Below are 19,660 nucleotides of genomic sequence, written 5' to 3'. Positions count from 1 at the left end.
TGGTCTGTGAGCACATAGTGCTTTTTTCTTTTTTTTTAATCTCTTGCTGTTCTTTTTTATTGTGAGGGAAATTCTTGTTTCCCAGCACTAGAATAAAATGGGTTGGAACTTTTTTACGTTTGAGAAGATTGCTGACCTCTGCTAATAAATCACACTAATCAGCAGGCAGCCAAGAAAACAGGCAGTAAGCCTGAGAACTTTAGATAAATTCTTTATCTGCCCTTTCTCTGATTTCTCTTATGAAGATGTTTGATTAGTTTCAGCAAAGCAGTAAGGTTGAATACAAAGACTGCTTGTCTAGGACTCAGGTGATGTGAGTTCTAATGCCACCTTTGCTGTTATAGTAGCCATGAGCCTTTGGGCGAGTCACCTTTATTTACTTTGTTTATCTATTTATTTTGAGAGAGAGAGATGAGAGCAGGGGAGGGGCATAGAGAGAGGGAGAGAGAATCCCAAGCAGGCTCTGCATTGTCAGCGCTGAGCCCAATGTGGGGTTCAAACTCACAGTTCTGAGACCATGATCTGAGCTGAAATCCAGAGTCAGAGGCTTAAACTGAGCCACCCCAGGGCCCCAAGTCGCCTTTATTTGTAAAATTGAGTTAATACTTCCCCCTCACAAGATTGTTGAAAGGATCAAGGGTGAGAAACTGCTTTGAAAAATACAAAGCTTCATTTAGATGGAAAATAATTACACCATTTTTAAAAAGTTATGTCAGAGGAGGTCTAAGTGTGTCAAGACAGCATTTTGTTAGATGGTGGAATTATGAGCAGTTGGCAGGGACTAGGCTATAGATTTTCTTTTCAGTGTAGTAAAACTGAATTTGCTTTATAATTTCTAGGATATTCTCCCAGAATAATAGGAGATCTAATAGTTATAAGATGTACCTAATACTCAGCATTGTTACTACTTAACCGGTGTGAAGTGTCCACATTGTGCTGGGCATGGTACACCCAAATGAGTTACTGGATCCAGCTACCTCTTTAAGGACCAATAGGATAACTTCATTTACCATTCTACTCGGTGGGGAAAAAGCTAATCCCTTTTCTGTCCTCCCTGCCTGGTGCTTCTTACTCCAACAACCTTAGGGCTCAATCTAAGCAACCTCAGGTGTAATTACACACAAGGTAATCATTTAATCAGATGTCAAGCCAAGTAAGGGTCAAGTTATTGGTACTATGAGAGGTCATGCTGATATATTACATCTGTGATTCAGGCAAGCAGTGCTCTTTACCACTAATCTCAGGAGGTAGGCATAGAAGGTATACTCAGGCAGAGGTGGGCAGGATGAGCTATGCAAGATCTCTAGCATTTTCCGGGCCTCTGCTTCTTTTAGGCATGCCCTCTTTTACATGTGAACCCTTTTTTTCCTCAGGCTGTGATATTAGCATTAGAGTAGAATATCCTAGGGTTTTTTTTGTTTCTTTAATTGAAGTATAGTTGACATATTAGTTTCAGGTGTACAGCATAGTGACTTGACAATTACAAACATTATAAAATGCTCACCAGGGTAGTTACCATCTGTCACCATATAAAATTATTACAGTATTATTGACTGTTTCCTGTACTGTACTTTTCATCTCTGAGTTATTTTATATCTGGAAGTATGTACCTTTTAATCCCCTTGATTTATTTCACCTATTCCTCCCACCCTCCTCCCCTCTGGCAACCACCAGTTCTTTATGGGTTTATTTCTGTTTTTGTTGTTTGTTTTTTAGATTCCCCATATAAGCGAAATCGTATAGGATTTATCTTTGTCTGTCTGATTTTACTAGGGATAATACCCTTAGATCCATCTGTATTGCCAAAAATGGCAAGATTTTATTCCTTTTTATGGCTAGTAGTATCCCATTGTGTATATATAAAATACGTCTTTATCCATTCATCTGTTGAAGGACATTTAGGTTGCTTCTGTATCTTGGCTATTATAAATACACATAATAAGCATTAAATATAGGGCTTTTCGAATTAATGATTTCATTTTCTTCAAATAAATACCCAGAAGTGGAATTATTAGATCGTATGGTACTTCTGTTTTTAGTTTTTTGAGGAATCTCAGTATTGTTTGCCAGAATGGCTGCACCAATTTACATTCCTGCTAACGTTGCACAGTTTCCCTTTTCTCATCGTCCTTGCCAAGATGTGTTATTTCATTTTGATACTAGCCATTTTAGTGTGAAGTGGCTTTGATTTGTATTTCCCTGATGATTAATGAATTTGAGCATCTTTCCATGTGTCTGTTAGCCCATCTGTATGTCTTCTTTTGGAAAAATGTCTACTCAGGTCCTCTGCCCATTTTTAATTGGATTAATGTTTTTTTTTGGGGGGGTTTTTTTGGTGTTGAGTTGTAGGAGTTCCTTATGTATCATTTGCAAATATCTTCTCCCTTTCAGTAGGTTGTCTTTTCGTTTTGCTTATGATTTCCTTCACTGAGTTTGGTGGGAGTACTTTGATCTTGCCTTTCCCATATGAAATTTTTTGTGACTTGGCAGATCTGCTTATGGTCTTCATATCACTCATTCTACTATTCACTTTGACTTCAGCTTGGCAGAGAGACTCAAAAGAATTCATTCCCTTTACCCCATGGGCAACAGTGTCAGAGTGGTTGTCTGAAAACAGAAAACAGCAAAACCACAATTGCATGAATATCAAAGTGGGTGGGAAAGTCACTGGTTTTGATGAAATTTTTTGTGCTTGACAGGATTGACTTTTTCCTCAAAAAAAATTTTTTTTATTGTGGTAAGATATAAAATTTACCATTTTAACCATTTTTAAAGTTTATTTATTTATTTTGAGACAGAGTGTGAGCAGAGGAGGGGCAGAGAGAGAGAAGGAAAGAGGGAATCCCAAGCAGGCTCTATGCTGAGCGCAGAGTTCAATGTAGGGCTTGATCTCACAACTGAGATCGTGACCTGAGCTGAAATCAAGAGTTGGATGCCACCCCTGGTTTTAACCATTTTTAAGTGTAAAGTTAAGTTTGTATTAAATACATTCATAATGTTGTTCAACCATCACCACCATCCATTTCCCTAACTCTTCATCTTATAAAACTGAAATTATACCCATTAAACCATAACCTCCCTTCCCCTTTCCAGTCCTCAGCAACCACCATTCTACTTTCTGTCTCTATGATTTTGGCTGTTCTTAAGTACCTTGTATAAGTGGAATCATACAGTATTTGTCTTTTTGTGACTGGTTTCTTTCACTTCCTATAATCTCTTCAAGGTTTGTTCGTGTTCTAGCATCTTCCTTTTTAGGATTGGATTCTGTTGTATGTACAAGAAATTGCTTATCCATTTGTCTATCAGTGGATACTTGGGTTGCTTCCATATTTTAGCTATTGTGAATAATACCATGTGAACATGGGTGTACAAATCTCTTCAAGACCTTGCTTTCAGTTCTTCTCAGTGTATATCCAGAAGTGGAACTGCTAGGTCATATAGCAAAAATTCTACTTTTAATTTTTTGAGGAATTGCCATACTGTTTCCATAGTACCATTGTACCATTTGACATACCCCAACAGTGCACAAGGGTTCCAATTTCTGCACATCCTTGGCAACACTTTTTTTTTTTTTTTTTTTTGATTGTAGCCATCGTAATGGGTGTGAGGTGGGATAGGATTTTTTTTTAATGTTTATTTATTTATTTTGAGAGCACAAGTGGGGAAGGAGCAGAGAGAGAGAAGGAGACAGAATCCCAAGCAGAGCCTGATGTGAGGCTTGATCCCAAGAACTGTGAGATCATGACCTGAGCTGGTATCAAGAGTCACTTAACTGACTGAGCCACCCAGGTGCCCCCAGATAGGATATGATTTTAACCTAGCTTGCTTTTCTGGTCTTAGGCCTGCAGACATGTAACTCATCTGGGTTTGGAGAATTTAGGTGGTGGGCCAGGAGGGAGTCATGTATGTCTTCTACCCTGGGAGATCCTTCAAGCTGTTCCAGGCAGTGGAAATTTAGATAGTATTACTTGCATCATAATCATCTGTGTCCCAGTTGGCTAGGAGTTAAAGGTGCCTGTATCTCTGTCTTCAGGTAAAGAATATTGAGGAGCACCGGCAGCGTAGTCTGGACTCTGTGCAGGAGCTGATGGAGAGCGGGCAGGCAGTGGGAGGCATGGTTACCACCACCACAGGTCAGCTCTCCCTTACTCCCCATCATGTTGTTAGATGTGCATTTTCTTACATACTCTTAAAATTAACATATGCTGGAATAGGACCATTTTGTTTTAGGCTAGGGGGAAAGCAAGTGTCTGGAGTTCCCTAAACATCACATATGGCTGGGAGGTTCTCACAATACCTCCATTGAAAATGTTTTTCTCTTATCTCTTTCCCACCTCTTCCCAGATTGGAACCAGCCAGCTGAGGCGCAACAAGCCCAGCAAGTCCAACGGATCATTTCACGCTGTAGCTGCCGAATGTACTATATTAGTTACAGCCATGACATTGATCCTGAGCTGGCAACTCAGATTAAGCCACCTGAGGTTCATGAGAACCAGGAAAAGGAAGATCTCCTAAAGAAACAGGAAGGTATTCAGGGCTTGAAAGGCTTTTAGAAGGGAACTAGAGAATTTTTGAAAGTAGCTATTTCCTTAGTGGTTTTGAGTTAGTAGTGTTATTAGAAGTCCCACTGTGCCCTGGGCATTAACACTTTCACTTTGCTCTACATTGTGTAAGTTCTGCTATAAGAGAATAAACTGGACTGTTGGAGGGAACTGGGATGAATGGATATTGTTTAATTCTAAAATAAGAAAACCTATTTCTACCCATGAGCATCTCTCACTAATACCAAATATGGGTTAGAAGATGGGGTCGATATTTAGAGAGAAACTTGAGTTTCTTACCTAGCTGCTATCAATTACCTAGGAGCTGTGGATACCTTCACCCTTATTCATCATGAGCTGGAAATCTCCACCAACCCGGCTCAGTATGCCATGATCTTAGACATCGTCAACAACCTGCTGCTCCACGTAGAACCTAAGCGGAAGGTGAGCATGGGCCCTAATAGAATGCCAGTTAACCTCACAGGAACTGACAGACCTTGTGCTTTATTTGGGGTCCAGTAAGAAAAGCCATGATTCAGACTGAAAAAGGACCTTGTGGTGAGTACATCCTGTGTTAGTCAATAGCAGCAGTTGAAATTGTCTAGAAAAGGTCTGAGTGTTTCTGAGACTGCAGAACTTGTTTATGTGTGGTTTTTCTTGGTCAGTTCTCTGCTGAGTCACTTTAATACCTCTAAAAACAGTAACTGGTCCCCACTATCACCTCTATCCCTACCCTGTGGCACTGGCTTATTGTGAAATCTTTATGTCTTCTGCATTGGCCTACCCTTTATGCTTGCTACTAATGGTAACAGATACAAGTAAGCTTTCCAGAAGAGGTCCCTGTTTCTTGTTCCTTTCTGTATTTCACCTTACTACAAGACATGTCTATTAAGAAACCTTGCTCATTTCCTTTTCCATTCCTTCAGGAGCATAGTGAGAAGAAGCAGCGAGTCAGGTTCCAGCTTGAGATCTCTAGCAATCCTGAGGAACAGCGCAGCAGCATATTACACTTGCAGGAGGCCGTGCGGCAGCATGTGGCCCAAATACGGCAGCTGGAAAAGCAGATGTATTCTATCATGAAGGTAGTCACCAGGGCAGTTTGAGGAGAGGGTGTTCTCCTGGGACAAAGGAGATCTCCTCTCAGTTTCTCCTGCCTTGGCTCCCTAGTCTTTGCAGGATGACAGCAAGAATGAGAACTTGCTTGACCTGAACCAAAAGCTTCAGTTGCAGCTAAACCAGGAGAAAGCCAACCTACAGCTGGAAAGTGAAGAGCTGAATATCCTCATCAGGTGCCATAGCATCCTTTCCCTGCCCTTTTCTAGTGCCCCAGCTGGAATTGATTTCTCTTCCTTGCTTTAGATCTATTGTGCATTATCAAAGGCTGATGTAGATTTGGGCACTTCCCGAATGAGCGTTGCTGGTCTTGGCCAAGAGATTGAGAACAGGAGAGCCCCTGCTTTGGCTCCTCATTAGAGTACCTCCTGGGAAAGGAGAAAATCAGCTCAGAAAGATAGCTCTTGTGGCCCTGGTGCTATGCAGGTGAACTGAAAATAAAATATCTTGGAAGTTGGTCAGTAAGGAGCACAATTGCAGATACAATTGTAGGGGTTTATTAGTGGGCAGAGATTACTTTATTAAGAAGTACCTGGAGGGCACTTGGGTGGCTTAGTCGGCTGAGTGTCCAGCTTTTGACTTTGCCTCAGGTAATAATCTCACAGTTCCTGAGTTTGAGCCCCACGTCGGGCTCTGAACTGACAGCGGGGAGCCTGCTTGGGATTCTCTCTCTCCCTCTCTCTCTCTCTCAAAATATACCAAAAAACCCCCAAAATAAAACCTTGGAAAAAAAAAGAAAAGCAGCACCTCTATGGCTCAGTCAGTAGAGCATGTGACTCTTGATCTCAGGATCATGAGTTCAAGCCCTATGCTGGGTGTGGAACTTACTTTTTTTTTTTTTTAACATGGTTAGCATGTGGCATAGTTAGCGCATATATATATATACTTGTGTGTGTGTGTGTGTGTGTGTGTATACATATATGTATACATATTTTTATAATTTATTGTCAAATTGGCTAACATACAGTGTGTGAAGTGTGCTCTTGGTTTTTGGGGTAGATTCCCATGGTTCACCACTTACATACAACACCCAGTGTTCATCCCAACAAATGCCCTTCTCAATGCCCATCACCCATTTTTCCCTCTCCCCCACCCCCTCCCCCATCCACCCTCAGTTTGTTCTCTGTATTTAAGAGTCTCTTATGGTTTGCTTCCCTCCCTCTCTGTAACTGTTTTTTTCCCTTTCCCTTCTCCCATGGTCTTCTGTTAAGTTTCTCAAGATGGGTGTGGAACTTAAGAAAAAACAACAACAACAACAACTGTGGAATTGAAAAATTTGAAAGATGGGATTTATTCTCCCATGGCCCAGGGTGTGAGGAGCATGAATCCAGTGAAAAAAATAGGGAATAGCTATCCCAAAATAGGTCCATCTCTGGGTTTACCTCCTGCATCATTCTAGAGCATTCTACCCCACCCCCAACCCAAATGCTGTTACCCTTATTGGCTTTGGCCCTCCTGTCCATTTATAGGTGTTTTAAGGATTTCCAATTGCAGCAGGCCAATAAGATGGAGTTGCGAAAGCAACAAGAAGATGTGAGTGTGGTTCGTCGCACTGAGTTCTACTTTGCTCAGGCACGATGGCGTCTGACAGAGGAAGATGGACAGCTAGGAATTGCTGAACTGGAGCTGCAGCGGTTCCTCTACAGCAAGGTATCGGGTATATACAATCACATAAAGGCAGCTGTATTGAGAGACATTGACCCATCACAGGAGTCTTAACTCGGAGAAACAAAGAGGCTAATTATTATATGATTACTAATGCTGGTATTAACGGTTATTAATGATGATACATGAGCAGAGTTCCCTTTAGACACAGTTGTTTGTAATATTAAATAATACAGATATAGATGAGCTTGATCAAATGCTTCTTTCATTGAATAAGATTATCCCTAGAAATATGGCCCAGAAAGAAGTAATCTTCCAATACCAGCTTGGCATAGAATTAATTCTATACTGACATTCAGCTTTCCTGCAATAAATAACCAGTGGAGGAGAAGACATGATTCATTATTCCACACTCCTTCCCCCTGGGAGTTTGGAAATGAGTGAGACCATTTTTGACTATCACAGTAATTGGGAAGGATTACTGGCACTTAGTGCTCTTGTTAGTAGTGTCCATGAGAAACACTGGATTAAAGGGTGAATTGACTGTATGGAGATGAAAGGGATACCAAAGGTTGGGGTTAAACATATGGAGAACCTGAAAACAGGATATGTAGCAATTCTCTAGCAAGCTCCTGAGAAAGACTTATAATAGTGTGTGGGGTGGGGTTGGGGGGGAATCTGTCTTTATAGGTGAATAAGTCTGATGACACAGCAGAACATCTTCTGGAATTGGGCTGGTTCACTATGAACAACCTCCTCCCCAATGCTGTCTATAAGGCAAGTCTTATTTCCCCATTCCTGCCCCATTCTCATGCTTCCTAACACAGGGCATTTGTAATGGCCCTTCCCCATAAACCCACTAAGGGAAATACTGTGGTGATCTGAGAGGTGAAAGCTTGTCTAGCTTAGCAAGACTGTTGCTTTTCCTCTTAGTCTGCAGGGATTTGTGGGTAGACTTATCACTCTTTATCTTACAGGTAGTCCTACGGCCCCAGAGCTCCTGCCAATCTGGGCGACAGCTAGCCCTCCGCCTTTTCAGCAAAGTCCGGCCCCCTGTTGGGGGTATTTCTGTTAAGGAACACTTTGAGGTTAGTAAACAGTCCTTTGGGGACCCAGGAACAAAGGGCACTCAAAAGCTATCTGTGTGTTATGTTACATTAGGGGTAGGTAAACTGAGGGATGATGTCTGAGCTTAATTGCTTCTTCAGCCTTTTTCCTCTTTAGGTAAATGTGGTGCCTCTCACCATCCAGCTGACACACCAGTTCTTCCATAGAATAATGGGCTTTTTCTTTCCTGGCCGAAGCGTAGAAGATGATGAGGTTGGTGATGAAGAAGATAAGTCCAAACTGGTGACTACTGGTGAGAACTTTTATGGTGGAGATCCGGAAGACTGGGGTAGCAGCCTCAGAGATAGCTGAAGCTTCAGAAAGAGGACAACAGCTGGTGTGCTTGCTTTTTCATAGGAATACCAGTGGTTAAGCCTCGGCAGCTGATTGCAACAGATGATGCAGCACCACTGGGCCCTGGGAAGGGTGTTGCACAAGGCTTAAATCGGAGTTCTGGTGTCAGAAGATCATTTCGGAAAGTACCTGAGGTACCAGACATGCCCCTAATGACAGAAAGATGGAAGAATCCTAGGGTTCTGTTTGGGTCAGCTGAAGATTTCTTCTGTTTCCTGAGTCTTTTCCAGGGATGAAAGGAGATGGAGATGTTTGGGGTTCTAAGTTTCTTCTGATGGTTTCAAGAACTCATATTCGTTTCCTGCCTTTCCTAGCACCCTGTGGATGATATTGACAAGATGAAAGAGCGAGCTGCCATGAACAACTCCTTCATCTACATAAAGATTCCACAGGTTCCTCTGTGTGTCAGCTACAAGGTCTGCTCCTCCCTAGTACTTTCTAGAACAGGGTGGGAAGGGAACCAGATAAGATCAGAGATTACAATTAGGCACAACAGTCTAAATTGTGAAGATGGTCTTTGGGTAATAATCTGCTGTTCCCTCTGCTGCCTTCAGGAGTCAGTACTGTTACAGGATGAGGTAAAGGGAAATCAGTATCTTTAGATTGCTGCTGCAGGAAAGTGCTAGACTTGGGACTCAAGTATTAGATTGGACTGTGTGTTCACTTCAGCAGCACATATATTAAAAAAGTATTAGCTTTGGACTAAAAATGGCAGCTGATCTTTTCGCTCTTTTCTCTCCCCTCTCCCTCCTTCTCTTGCAGGGTGAGAAGAATAGTGTGGATTGGGGTGACCTTAACCTTGTGCTGCCCTGTCTGGAGTACCACAACAACACATGGACATGGCTAGACTTTGCCATGGCTGTCAAGAGGGACAGCCGCAAAGCCCTGGTTGCCCAGGTATCCTGCCAGAGTTCATGGCTGTTTGGTTAGCAGGGGCTGACAAACAGGTCCTGTGCTCAGGAGCATTTCATTGTAGGACATATGTAGGACAAGTAGCCTTGGCAACGGGCAGGTGAATGAAGTGAGCAACTTCTATCCCTGCCCTCTCCATGACTTTGGTCAGATGTTTAAATGTTTACACTTATATATGTTAACTGCTGTTGAGTTTTAGGGAACTGAGGGCTGACGCAGCTTCAGTTTTAGAATAGGTTCTAATTAGACTGTAAGCTTCTTGAAAGCAGAGATCATTTTATAATTTGAATTGTCACATTGTGCCTTCATGTAAGCTTAACAAATCTTTTTTGACTTGGTTCACAGTGATTTATTCTGCCTGTTCCACTAATATTTACCTTCCCTTTTACTCCTCTCTAACCTACCAGGTAATCAAAGAGAAGCTAAGGCTGAAGCCTGCAACAGGGTCTGAGGTCCGGGGAAAGCTAGAAACTAAATCAGATCTCAACATGCAACAGCAGGAAGAGGAGGAGAAAGCCCGGCTCCTCATCGGTTTAAGTGTGGGCAACAAGAACCCTGGCAAGAAGTCCATCTTTGGCAGGCGCAAGTGATCCAGCATGCAAGAGTGGCTGCAGTACAGGATCTGACTTTGGCTCAGGCCCCAGGGACTTGTGGGGTGGGAGGCGCTTCCCCTCATCCATCAGGATTTGTGGTGGTCAGGAGCTCACAGGGTACTGTGGAGAGAGGCACTGCTCTTTTAGCAGCTGGCCTGTTCCCTGCAGAACACGGTGGATAATAATGCTGAGTTCTACCTCACACTGATCAGCAGGGCCAGAGAGGCATCAAGAGAGCAAGACCCAGGGATTGGGCCCAGGATCAGGATCTGGTTCCCTTGGGGCCAACTGAAAGGGTGGGAGGGACAGTTCTGATCAAGTGTGATAAATTTTTATAGACCTATATATAAATATATACATATATATTTCTAAGTGTAACTGCTCTCCCTCTGTGCCAGAAAGTTGAGGGGAGGATCCGCTCTCTCCCTCATTCCACTGCCTTGTATAGGAGGTATGAGGGTTCTGGGGGGAAAAAAGCCCCTCCTCAATCTGTGCCAAGTTCACTTGGGAAAATGGCAATAGGAGTCAGGGCTGGCCATGGATCCCCCTGGGGTATGCCTGGAGAATGGTAAGAAAATGACTTAAAGAGAAAAAAATCTATTTTAGTCATTACTAATTTTTTTTGGTGTGTTAAGTGCATGGGTTCAACCTGTGTCCTTCCCTCCCCATCAACCCAAGACACATCCTCTAGCTGCCACTCTAATGAGGATGGCCTCTTCCCTCCTCCATGAAGCCCTATCACAGATACTTCCCAGCTCTGGTGTGACACTGGCCCCATGCTGATAGGTCTCTGCACATTTTAGTTCTGGCTATAAGCTTATTCATAACTGGGGTGGGCAGATAGGATTTGAGGATGAGTGGGGTTTGGCTGCATCCACTTGCATCTCTAGTCATGAATAGCAGGGAAGAGGCGGGGCTCATGTGTAATGTAGCATCAGGGGGAGGAATCGCTTATGTAACTGGGACAGCAGATTTAGCAGGTAGAGGAGGCAGAGGCTTTGGATGGGAACAGTAAGCTGTCGGCAGGGGCAACATGCCCGGGTGGTTGCTTCTCATAAGGTAGGCTGTGGGGCTTTGGCAGCCTGTTTAGGGGAGGTGAAGGGGGGACATGGGCTTGAGGCCTGGGAACTGACCAGTGAGGAGAATGTTAGTGATGCCCACTGTGGAGGTGAAACAGGAGGCTATACGGTGAAAATATCCCAACCCCATACTGAGAGGTACAGGACGAATTTCTGATGCTTCATGGAGAAAATGTCTACATACTGATTTCCTAGAGGATTTGAATCATGTCCAGGAAATCTAGGCCTTGGCCCAAAACAAGTGTAGTAGCAATTTTGCCTGGTGCTCAAAAACATATCTCTAAGGTTAAGATTTGAGGGTGTGCCCTCTAAGATGGGCAGAATTTGTAATGCCTCAAGCGCAGAGGTTTAGAGTGGCTCCCTTGGTTCTCAGCAGGGTGGCAACATCCAGGGTCCCTGGGTCCGAGGCTGGAAGAGCCTCTGGTCAGGTGTGGGAACTACCAGGTCAGGTCTGGAAGAGCTGTGGGGACTACGGGGGCATCAGTGCCTACACCAGGAGCCCCTGGAGCCGACCCCGTTGCTAATAGAGAAGCCTCTGTCTGAGTGGCCAGTGCCTCAGTTCGTCAACCTTTTTCTGCCGGAGTTTCCCATTAGGCCTCTTACAGGGCATCACCAGCTGAAGGTAGGTCAGTCCCTGGAAGGGGTCTCAGTCTTGGGGAGACATCTAGAAATGGCCAGAGTTTCAATCACCCTATTCTTAATTTCTCTGTACAGATTTTAGGACTTGTGGCTAAAGGCTCCTTTGGAACAGTCCTCAAGGTGCTAGATTGTGACCAGAAAGCAGTATTTGCAGTGAAGGTAGGGACCTAGGTATCCTTCCATATCATTCTCTAGTTTCTGCTTCTATTCTTAGTTTCAGAAAGGTTGGGAGGCATAAACAACGCATAGGAGTCATCACTTCTCTCCTTTTATAGGTGGTGTCCAAGGTAAAGGTCCTACAGAGGGACATCCTGAGGCAGTGCAAAGAGGAGGTTAGCATCCAGGTATGCACAGAGCCCAGGAATGGAGCCTAGGAAGAACTAAATCACAGATGGAGAAAGCACGTTTCCTGTCCAACTGCCTTGCTCTTCCTTATTCTGCCCCCTCCCTCTGCTTCAACCAAAGCAGATCCTGGGAAAGGTAGTTAGCAGCAGCTAATTCTAGGTCCTTCCAGGGAAACCTCTCTAGCATGTCCTGGTGTGTTCATAGTATCATGCTGGTTTTGGGATTACCAGACAGGCAGTCCCTACTATTTTGTTCACCTCAACTTAGAGGTAGGGCAGCAGCTCCCTTTCTGCACAACTAGGTTAAATCCTGACTTCTTGGCTGTCTTGATCCTCAGTGCCCTTTTTCCTCCCTAACTTCCTGTTTTTTTCATCCCTAGCGACAGATCAACCATCCTTTTGTACACGGTTTGGGGGACAGCTGGCAGGGAAAACGACACCTCTTCATTAGTGAGTGACTGGTCTCTCTCATTTCCAAGAGTTGTCCCATTGTACTCCACCTGAGATTACCTATCCCTTTGGCTTGTTCTCCCTTGGCTGTTTCCCTTCTCTGAGTGTTTCTGTCTCCCAAAGGGAGGGAACAACATGTGGCATCAGTTTGGGCAAGAGGCCTAAAATGCCTTTGAGCCCAGGCACATTACCCCCCAATATCACCTAGACTTCTGGTCCTTTGCAGTGTGCAGCTACTGCAGTACAGATCTGTGCTCCCTGTGGTCCTCTGTCGGCTGCTTGACTGAGGCTTCCATCCGCCTCTTTGCTGCTGAACTGGTTCTGGTGCTGTGTAAGTGAAACAGAAATGGTAATGGAAATGAGGGAAGACTTAAGGGGGAGGGGCAGAGAGAAGTGGTATTAACTCTGGAGGTCAAAGAACAGGAATAGGGATGGGATGGGAACTACCAGGGAAACTGGAAAGACAGGAGAGCTTTAGCACACCCCATTACTTGCTGTCATCCACAGGCTATCTCCATGATTTGGGCATCATCCACCGAGATGTGAAGGTAGAGTTAAGCACTTTTTCTCTGTCTGAAGTGGGGCATCAGTAAGAAGTACCCACAGATCTAAGAAGGGAGAGGGGAGCTGAGGATAGCTGACCTTGGGGCCCTCATGGGTGCTAAGGATTTGGGCAAGAGCCCTCAAAGTATAGACTTGAATGCTGAATAGGGCATCTTCCTCAGCAGACAGGTATATATGATAAAAGAAGGTCAAAAGGAAGATGAATAACCTCTCACTTGTGATTTTTCAGATGGAGAATATCCTTCTGGATGAACGAGGTAAGTCCTTTTCTTTTCCTAGCCCCAGAATTAGAGGTACTCTGTTTGGGAATATGTCATGGCTGACAAGGGGTGGAACAGAGTGGTGCTGTTGCCTTATCTTTCACAGGCCATGTGAAACTGACAGACTTTGGTTTGTCCCGCCACCTGCCCCAGGGAGCCCGAGCCTATACTATCTGTGGCACCCTTCAGTACATGGGTGAGACAGGGGCTAAAACTGGTGGGGAAGCATTGGCAGAGGACAGCCAATTGATGTCAGTGACACCTGTCTTTCAAATCTAGCCCCAGAGGTCCTGAGTGGAGGGCCTTACAACCATGCTGCTGACTGGTGGTCCCTGGGTGTCTTGCTTTTCTGTCTGGCAACTGGGAAGGTGAGAAAATGGCAGGGATGTTGGGCAAAGAGAGGAGCTCTGCCCTGTAGTGGGAAGAACTTAGGAAATCTTGCCTTATTCCTACTAAACAATGCTACCACTGCCCCCCACCCCCATTCCCCACCTCTTAACTCAGTTCCCAGTGGCTGCAGAGAGGGATCATGTGGCCATGTTGGCAAGTGTGACACACTATGATTCTGAGGTCCCAGCTTCTCTTAACCAGGGGCTCTCACTCCTGCTCCATGAGGTAAGAGTGAACACTACTTTCCTTCTTGACTACCAAACCATTCAATTCTCTCCTTTCCCTATTACTGAAATGAGATTTCCCCATTCCTCTAATAATTTGGTGAGTGTGTGTATGTGTGTGTGCGTGCGCACGTGCTGTAACTTGATCAAGTACCATCCTCCCCATGCATAGTCAGTCACTTCTGAGAGAGAGGGCCAGTGCTGCTCTCTTACCAGGACAGTGCCTCTATTCCCACCTCTGCCCCCAATAATTTCTCCCTCTTTCAAATCCTCTTTAGGATTCTTCTTCCTGCCCTCCACAGCCCATGAACTTCTTTTCCAGCTTTTCTGGTTAGCCCCTCTCCTATCTCATCTATCCTTCATGCTCTGTTTGCCTTCAGCTCTTATGCCAGAATCCCCTCCACCGTCTACGTTATTTGCATCACTTCCAGGTCCACCCTTTCTTTCGGGGTGTGGCCTTTGACCCAGAGCTCCTACAGAAGCAGCCAGTGAACTTTGTCATGGAGACACAAGCTACCCAGCCCAGTCCATCGGAGTCCATGCTTTTCAAGAACTTTGACTGTAACCTGGAGTCCTACCTGGTCCATCCCAGCCTTGCTTGAGCCCCTCTACTGTAGATTGAGGCCTGAGAACCCAAGGATCTCCTCCACTGCCAACTCAGTATGACCACTTTGATGATCTAGTTTGTTTTTACTCTGTAGCCTCTTACTATTCTGTTCTTCTACTTGTTGGACCAGAGTTCAAATGTTGCGCATTCTGCTATTGGCAGCCACAATTGGCCCTACCCCTCCCTACTCCCTAATACAACCCACCTCTCAGTTCAACATCTCAGATCTGTGTTGACCTTTTCCTTCGCTGCATTTCTCCAATGCTCATACCCTGAAGCTTTCAACCAGAGGCTTATTCTACTTTTTCCTTTCCTTGTTTCTCTGTCGTATTTCCTTTCTTGAGAAGTAACACTTCATGGAGTCTCAAGGTGCTATTTATGTGTTTTATAGGTTTCTCAGAAGTAGTATGAATGTTTTTCAAAAGTCTCAAAAGCTGGCATTTTAACCCCTAAATATGTAGCTAAAATATATGATCTGGGGGCTCAAAGCCAGTCTGTGACAAATCTAATGTTTAAAAATTTCAAAAGTGAATCTAATAGCCTAAATGTGAGGAATAAGAACTGAAATATGGATGGGTTAATGTCTTTTCTAGGGCTAATTGGAACAGCTATTGAATTTTTTTTCCAAAACAAAGTCTCCTCGGAAGACACAAGGATTATTAAACTGAGTATTTCCCTAGATGACCTGGGATTCAGTTTCTGATAGGCAAACCAAGGGATTAAGAGGCATGACATCAGCCTTAAGATCTAAGGTTAGAGATGTATTTCAAAAACCTTTTCCTTTTTATTTTTTAAATATATATTTTTTAGTGTTTGCTTTTGAGAGAGAGACAGAGCGTGAGCAGGGGAGGGGCAGAGAGAGAGGGAGACATAGAATCCGAAGCAGGCTCCAGGCTCTGAGCTGTCAGGACAGAGTCACATATGGGGCTCGAACTCACAAACCGTGAGATCATGACCTGAGCCAAAGTCGGACACTTAACTGACTGAGCCACCCAGGTGCCCCTCCTTTTTATTTTTTAAAAAAATGTTTATTTTTGAGAGAGAGAGAGAGAGAGAAGGAGAGCATGCAGGGGTGGGGCAGAGAGAGAAAGAAGAGAGAAATCCAAGCAGGCTCCACACTGTCCCTGTAGAGCCTGATGCAGGGCTCAAAGTCACAAACCAGGAGATCATGACCTGAGCCGAAATCAAGAGTTGGATACTTAACCAACTATGCCACCCAGGTGCCCTGAACCTTTTTCTTTAGTAAGGAAAGTCATCTGGACCTTAAATTTTATACATTTCTGGCATTTATAACTTGTTTTCATTTTTCTAAACTTCTCAAAACCTTCATTTAAAACAAAATTTTTTTTAAACTGTTTATTGAAGTAATCTCTACACCCACTGTGGGGCTCGAACTCAACCCCGAGATCAAGAGTCACATGCCTTTCTGACCAAGCCAGCCAGGCACCCCTCAAAGCCTTCATTTTATTATCCTTCAGTTATATTTAATCTCTCTTTACAAACCAAAGAGAGTCTGGAAAGTACTCTGTGTACTTGTGTTTATTAATTCTGTCCCTGGATTAAGCCAGATTTTCCCTGTATAGCTGGCATTTTATTGGCCTCTGCAGAATTGCTTTTTCTGGATTGTACTTTGGCAATCTGTAGGAAAATCCCTGTGAAATTTAATAGCTGTGGCTATTGTAAAGGGTGTTTATCATTACAATTCATAATGTTCTGTTTAAGGATGCATGGGAGAAATTTCCTCTGAATTCAGCTGTGCTTTTCCTGAATTGCTGTTTGATTTTACCTTAAAGACACTAAATATTCAACTGACTGTAATTTTTTCTTCATATCAGTGCTATGCCACTTAGAGCCTAATTTGTGGTCCATTTCCAGCAAGTGTTTAGGACTTCACATCGTATATTTTGTATGCTAGCCACATTCTTGGTTCCATCTTCCTTTCCTATCTTTATTTTCCTTATTTTCATTTTTCTGTTTTAATCTTTTTTTCTTACTATATTATCTGCATCTTTGTAAGCCTTTTTTGGAATGAGATTGGGATATAAATGAATAAATAAATGTAACAGTAGCCCTTTTGATGATCTAATTTGTTTTTCTTTAGACATTTTCTTTTTTTTTTTAGCTTTACTACATTTTTTTTTTTAAGCTGTAGTGACCAGAACTGCACATTGGATAAAAACCCTGAATACTTGTAATAGGAATTAATGGTTTCTAAAGTAGTTAAGCATATTAGACTGGTGCCTGGATCCACCAATAACTATTTTAAGAGTCTTTACACAAGTTATCTTAACTTCTCTGAATTGTAGTTTCCTACATATAAAATGAGGGGGGTTATAATCACTGATTCTTAATTGTAGAGAATGGGCTTCTGAGTTCTGTGATGCTTTTTCAAAAAGCAGATGCTGATGATTTTATGATACTGTGTGTCCTGGTCCAGAGTTAATGTTCAGGTCACCCAACATTATATAGCCTCTCTGATCACAGCATATTGGGTTAAGGTCTTTAGGACATGGTTAACATGTCACTAGGGTCCCTTTCTTAGGTCACATCAGATAGCTTTGAGACCATAATCATGTAAGTGCAGTTTGAATTATTTCTTATCAAGTGCCATTTTTAACATACTCTCTTCAATCAGTGGGGCACTAGAACAGTGATTCTCAGGGTAGAGTGGAGGGGATGATAGAAAAATCAAAGTTTCAGAAAGTATAATTTAAAAAACACTGTCCTCACCCATAGTTTTGATATGCTCATCCCTGGAAGGTATTCTTTCCTGCCACCCCTGACCCCCACTTAGAATCACTGACCTATGAATACCTTTTACTTATTCATGATAAAATTTTTTATTAAAATTTTATTAAAAAATTTTTTTAAGTTTAGTTATTTTGAGAGAGAGTACACACATGCACACCCGTGAGCAGGGGGAAGGGCAGAGAGAATCCCATCACAAACTGTGAGATTATGACCTGTGCCAAAATCAAGAGTAGGATGCTTACTTAACCGACTGAGCCACTCAGGAGTCCCTAAAAAATATTTTTATATACAACCTGAAATCATCTTTTAAATTTAACCCTATGCTTTGATTTTTCATTACCTACAAGAAATCAAATATACCTATCAAAGTGGATATTTTATGCTGCACTCCCTTGTATCTTTTCTAAGAATGTAAGATTAGTCTTAACACCAATCTGTATATTCTCCTTCTAGAAAAGTGTCTTTGTAGTTCTACTCATTGTTTCTTACCTCTAAGTTTCTTTACCATGTATTGATCTGTTTATTAGTTCGTTCATTTAACAAACTGGTAATCACAATTCCTTAGTTACTTCTTTAAATTCTTCAATATAAAAATCTTGTCAAAGCTTTTTAAAAATAAAATCCTATTTAATGCATTATTAATCCCTGTTACGCTGAATTGTGTCTCCACCATACCCCCCCTTTTTGCATTCATACATTGAAGTCCTAACCCTCAGTACTTCAGAATGTGACTGTATTTGAAAATAGTCTTTAAAGATGCAATTAAGTTAAAATGAGGTCATATGGGTTGGCCCTAATCCAATGATAGGTGTCCTTATAAAGAAGAAATTGGCGGGGGGGGGGGGGGGGGGCCGGGGGGGGTCGGTCGGTTAAGCATCTGACTCTTGGTTTTGGCTCAGGCCATGATCTCACAGTTCATGAGTTCAAGTCCCATGTTGGGCTCTGTACTGACAGTGCAGAGCCTGTTTGGGATTCTGTCTCTCTGCCCCTCCCCTGCTCGCGTGTTTTCTCTCTCTCAAACATAAATAAACTTCAAAAAAGAGGAAGAAATTAGGACACAGACATACAGAGGGAAGACCATGTGAAGATACAGGGAGAAGACAGCTATCTACAAGCCAATGGGAGAGGCCTCAGAAGAAACCAACTCTACTTGGTCTACCTTGATCTCGGACTTGTAACCTCCAGAATTGTGAGAAAATAAATTTCTGTTGTTTGAGCCACTCAGTCTGTGATACTTTGTTATAGCAACCCTAGCAAACTAATACAACCACTATGATGAGTTCTAATATATTAATCAGGACGTTTTATTTACAAAAAAAACATGCTACCTTCCTCCCTATAGTTTGGTTTTGTTTATATTCTGAGGAACATATTATTTCAGATTTCACTGGCCTGTCTGAGTTTTGCTAGTTTATGGAGCCCCACTGATTAGCAGCTGTTACACTGCCTCCTTTGTTCAGAATTCTCATCATACATATCATACACATACTCCATCATATATACATACACCATTCATTGAAGCAGGGCTACTAATTCCACAGTTTCATTCTTGAGTTCACTTAGAACTGCCTGGTGCAGTTCTCAGAGTTGCTGATTTGGCTCATGTAATTGCATTTTTACAAAATAAGTAATATCTAATCCTAAAATTAAAAACTACAAGTGTTGGGCACCTGGCTGGCTCAGTTGGTAGAGCATGCAACTCTTGATATTGGGGCTGTGAGTTCAAGCCCCACAATGGGCATAGAGATTACCTAAAAAGAAACAAAAACCCAAGTGTTTTAAATATTTGGACCCCTACTTAATATTATATACAAAACTTAATTCCAGATACATTAAGGATTTAAATGTGATCAAAACATAAAAATTTTATAAGAACATTTGGGAGATTAGATCTACAATCTGTAGGGGTGCCTGGGTGGCTCAGTCGGTTAGGCATCCGACTTCGGCTCAGGTCATGATCTCACGGTCCGTGAGTTCGAGCCCCGCATCGGGCTCTGTGCTGACAGCTCAGAGCCTGGAGCCCGTTTCAGATTCTGTGTCTCCCTCTCTCTCTGCCCCTCCCCTGTTCATGCTCTGTCTCTCTCTGTCTCAAAAATAAACGTTAAAAAAAATTAAAAAAAAGATCTA

The 19,660-nt window shown here is 42.9% G+C and overlaps 1 protein-coding gene across 6 annotated transcripts in view; it reads left to right on the top strand.

The window, feature by feature from the left end:
- Positions 1 to 18,749, top strand: part of BLTP2 (bridge-like lipid transfer protein family member 2) — a 35,398-nt gene extending 16,649 nt beyond the window's left edge. Inside the window, exons 27-49 of one of the 6 annotated variants that reach the window (XM_049636665.1) lie at positions 4,034 to 4,133; positions 4,345 to 4,527; positions 4,864 to 4,985; positions 5,468 to 5,623; positions 5,709 to 5,830; positions 7,124 to 7,304; positions 7,950 to 8,036; positions 8,237 to 8,347; positions 8,484 to 8,619; positions 8,724 to 8,854; positions 9,035 to 9,136; positions 9,483 to 9,617; positions 11,678 to 11,926; positions 12,019 to 12,102; positions 12,219 to 12,287; positions 12,668 to 12,737; positions 12,964 to 13,068; positions 13,245 to 13,285; positions 13,531 to 13,558; positions 13,668 to 13,757; positions 13,841 to 13,929; positions 14,066 to 14,176; positions 18,575 to 18,749. In XM_049636665.1, the coding sequence (XP_049492622.1) occupies positions 4,034 to 4,133; positions 4,345 to 4,527; positions 4,864 to 4,985; positions 5,468 to 5,623; positions 5,709 to 5,830; positions 7,124 to 7,304; positions 7,950 to 8,036; positions 8,237 to 8,347; positions 8,484 to 8,619; positions 8,724 to 8,854; positions 9,035 to 9,136; positions 9,483 to 9,617; positions 11,678 to 11,926; positions 12,019 to 12,102; positions 12,219 to 12,287; positions 12,668 to 12,737; positions 12,964 to 13,068; positions 13,245 to 13,285; positions 13,531 to 13,558; positions 13,668 to 13,757; positions 13,841 to 13,929; positions 14,066 to 14,176; positions 18,575 to 18,697 (2,625 nt within the window). In that variant the 3' untranslated portion in view covers positions 18,698 to 18,749. Of the gene's footprint in view, positions 1 to 4,033; positions 4,134 to 4,344; positions 4,528 to 4,863; positions 4,986 to 5,467; positions 5,624 to 5,708; positions 5,831 to 7,123; positions 7,305 to 7,949; positions 8,041 to 8,236; positions 8,348 to 8,467; positions 8,620 to 8,723; positions 8,855 to 9,034; positions 9,137 to 9,482; positions 9,618 to 10,039; positions 11,285 to 11,677; positions 11,927 to 12,018; positions 12,103 to 12,218; positions 12,288 to 12,667; positions 12,738 to 12,963; positions 13,069 to 13,244; positions 13,286 to 13,530; positions 13,559 to 13,667; positions 13,758 to 13,840; positions 13,930 to 14,065; positions 14,177 to 14,555 lie in introns of those variants that run through there. The other 5 variants (XM_049636663.1, XM_049636664.1, XM_049636667.1 and 2 more) reach the window with 5 other exon arrangements.
- The last annotated feature ends 911 nt before the right edge of the window (positions 18,750 to 19,660 follow it).

The sequence above is a fragment of the Panthera uncia genome, chromosome E1 (genome assembly GCF_023721935.1).
Source record: "Panthera uncia isolate 11264 chromosome E1, Puncia_PCG_1.0, whole genome shotgun sequence".
NCBI lineage: Eukaryota > Metazoa > Chordata > Mammalia > Carnivora > Felidae > Panthera > Panthera uncia.
Note: the sequence above shows the minus strand (reverse complement) of the source record. Positions and strands in the feature narration are given on the sequence as shown.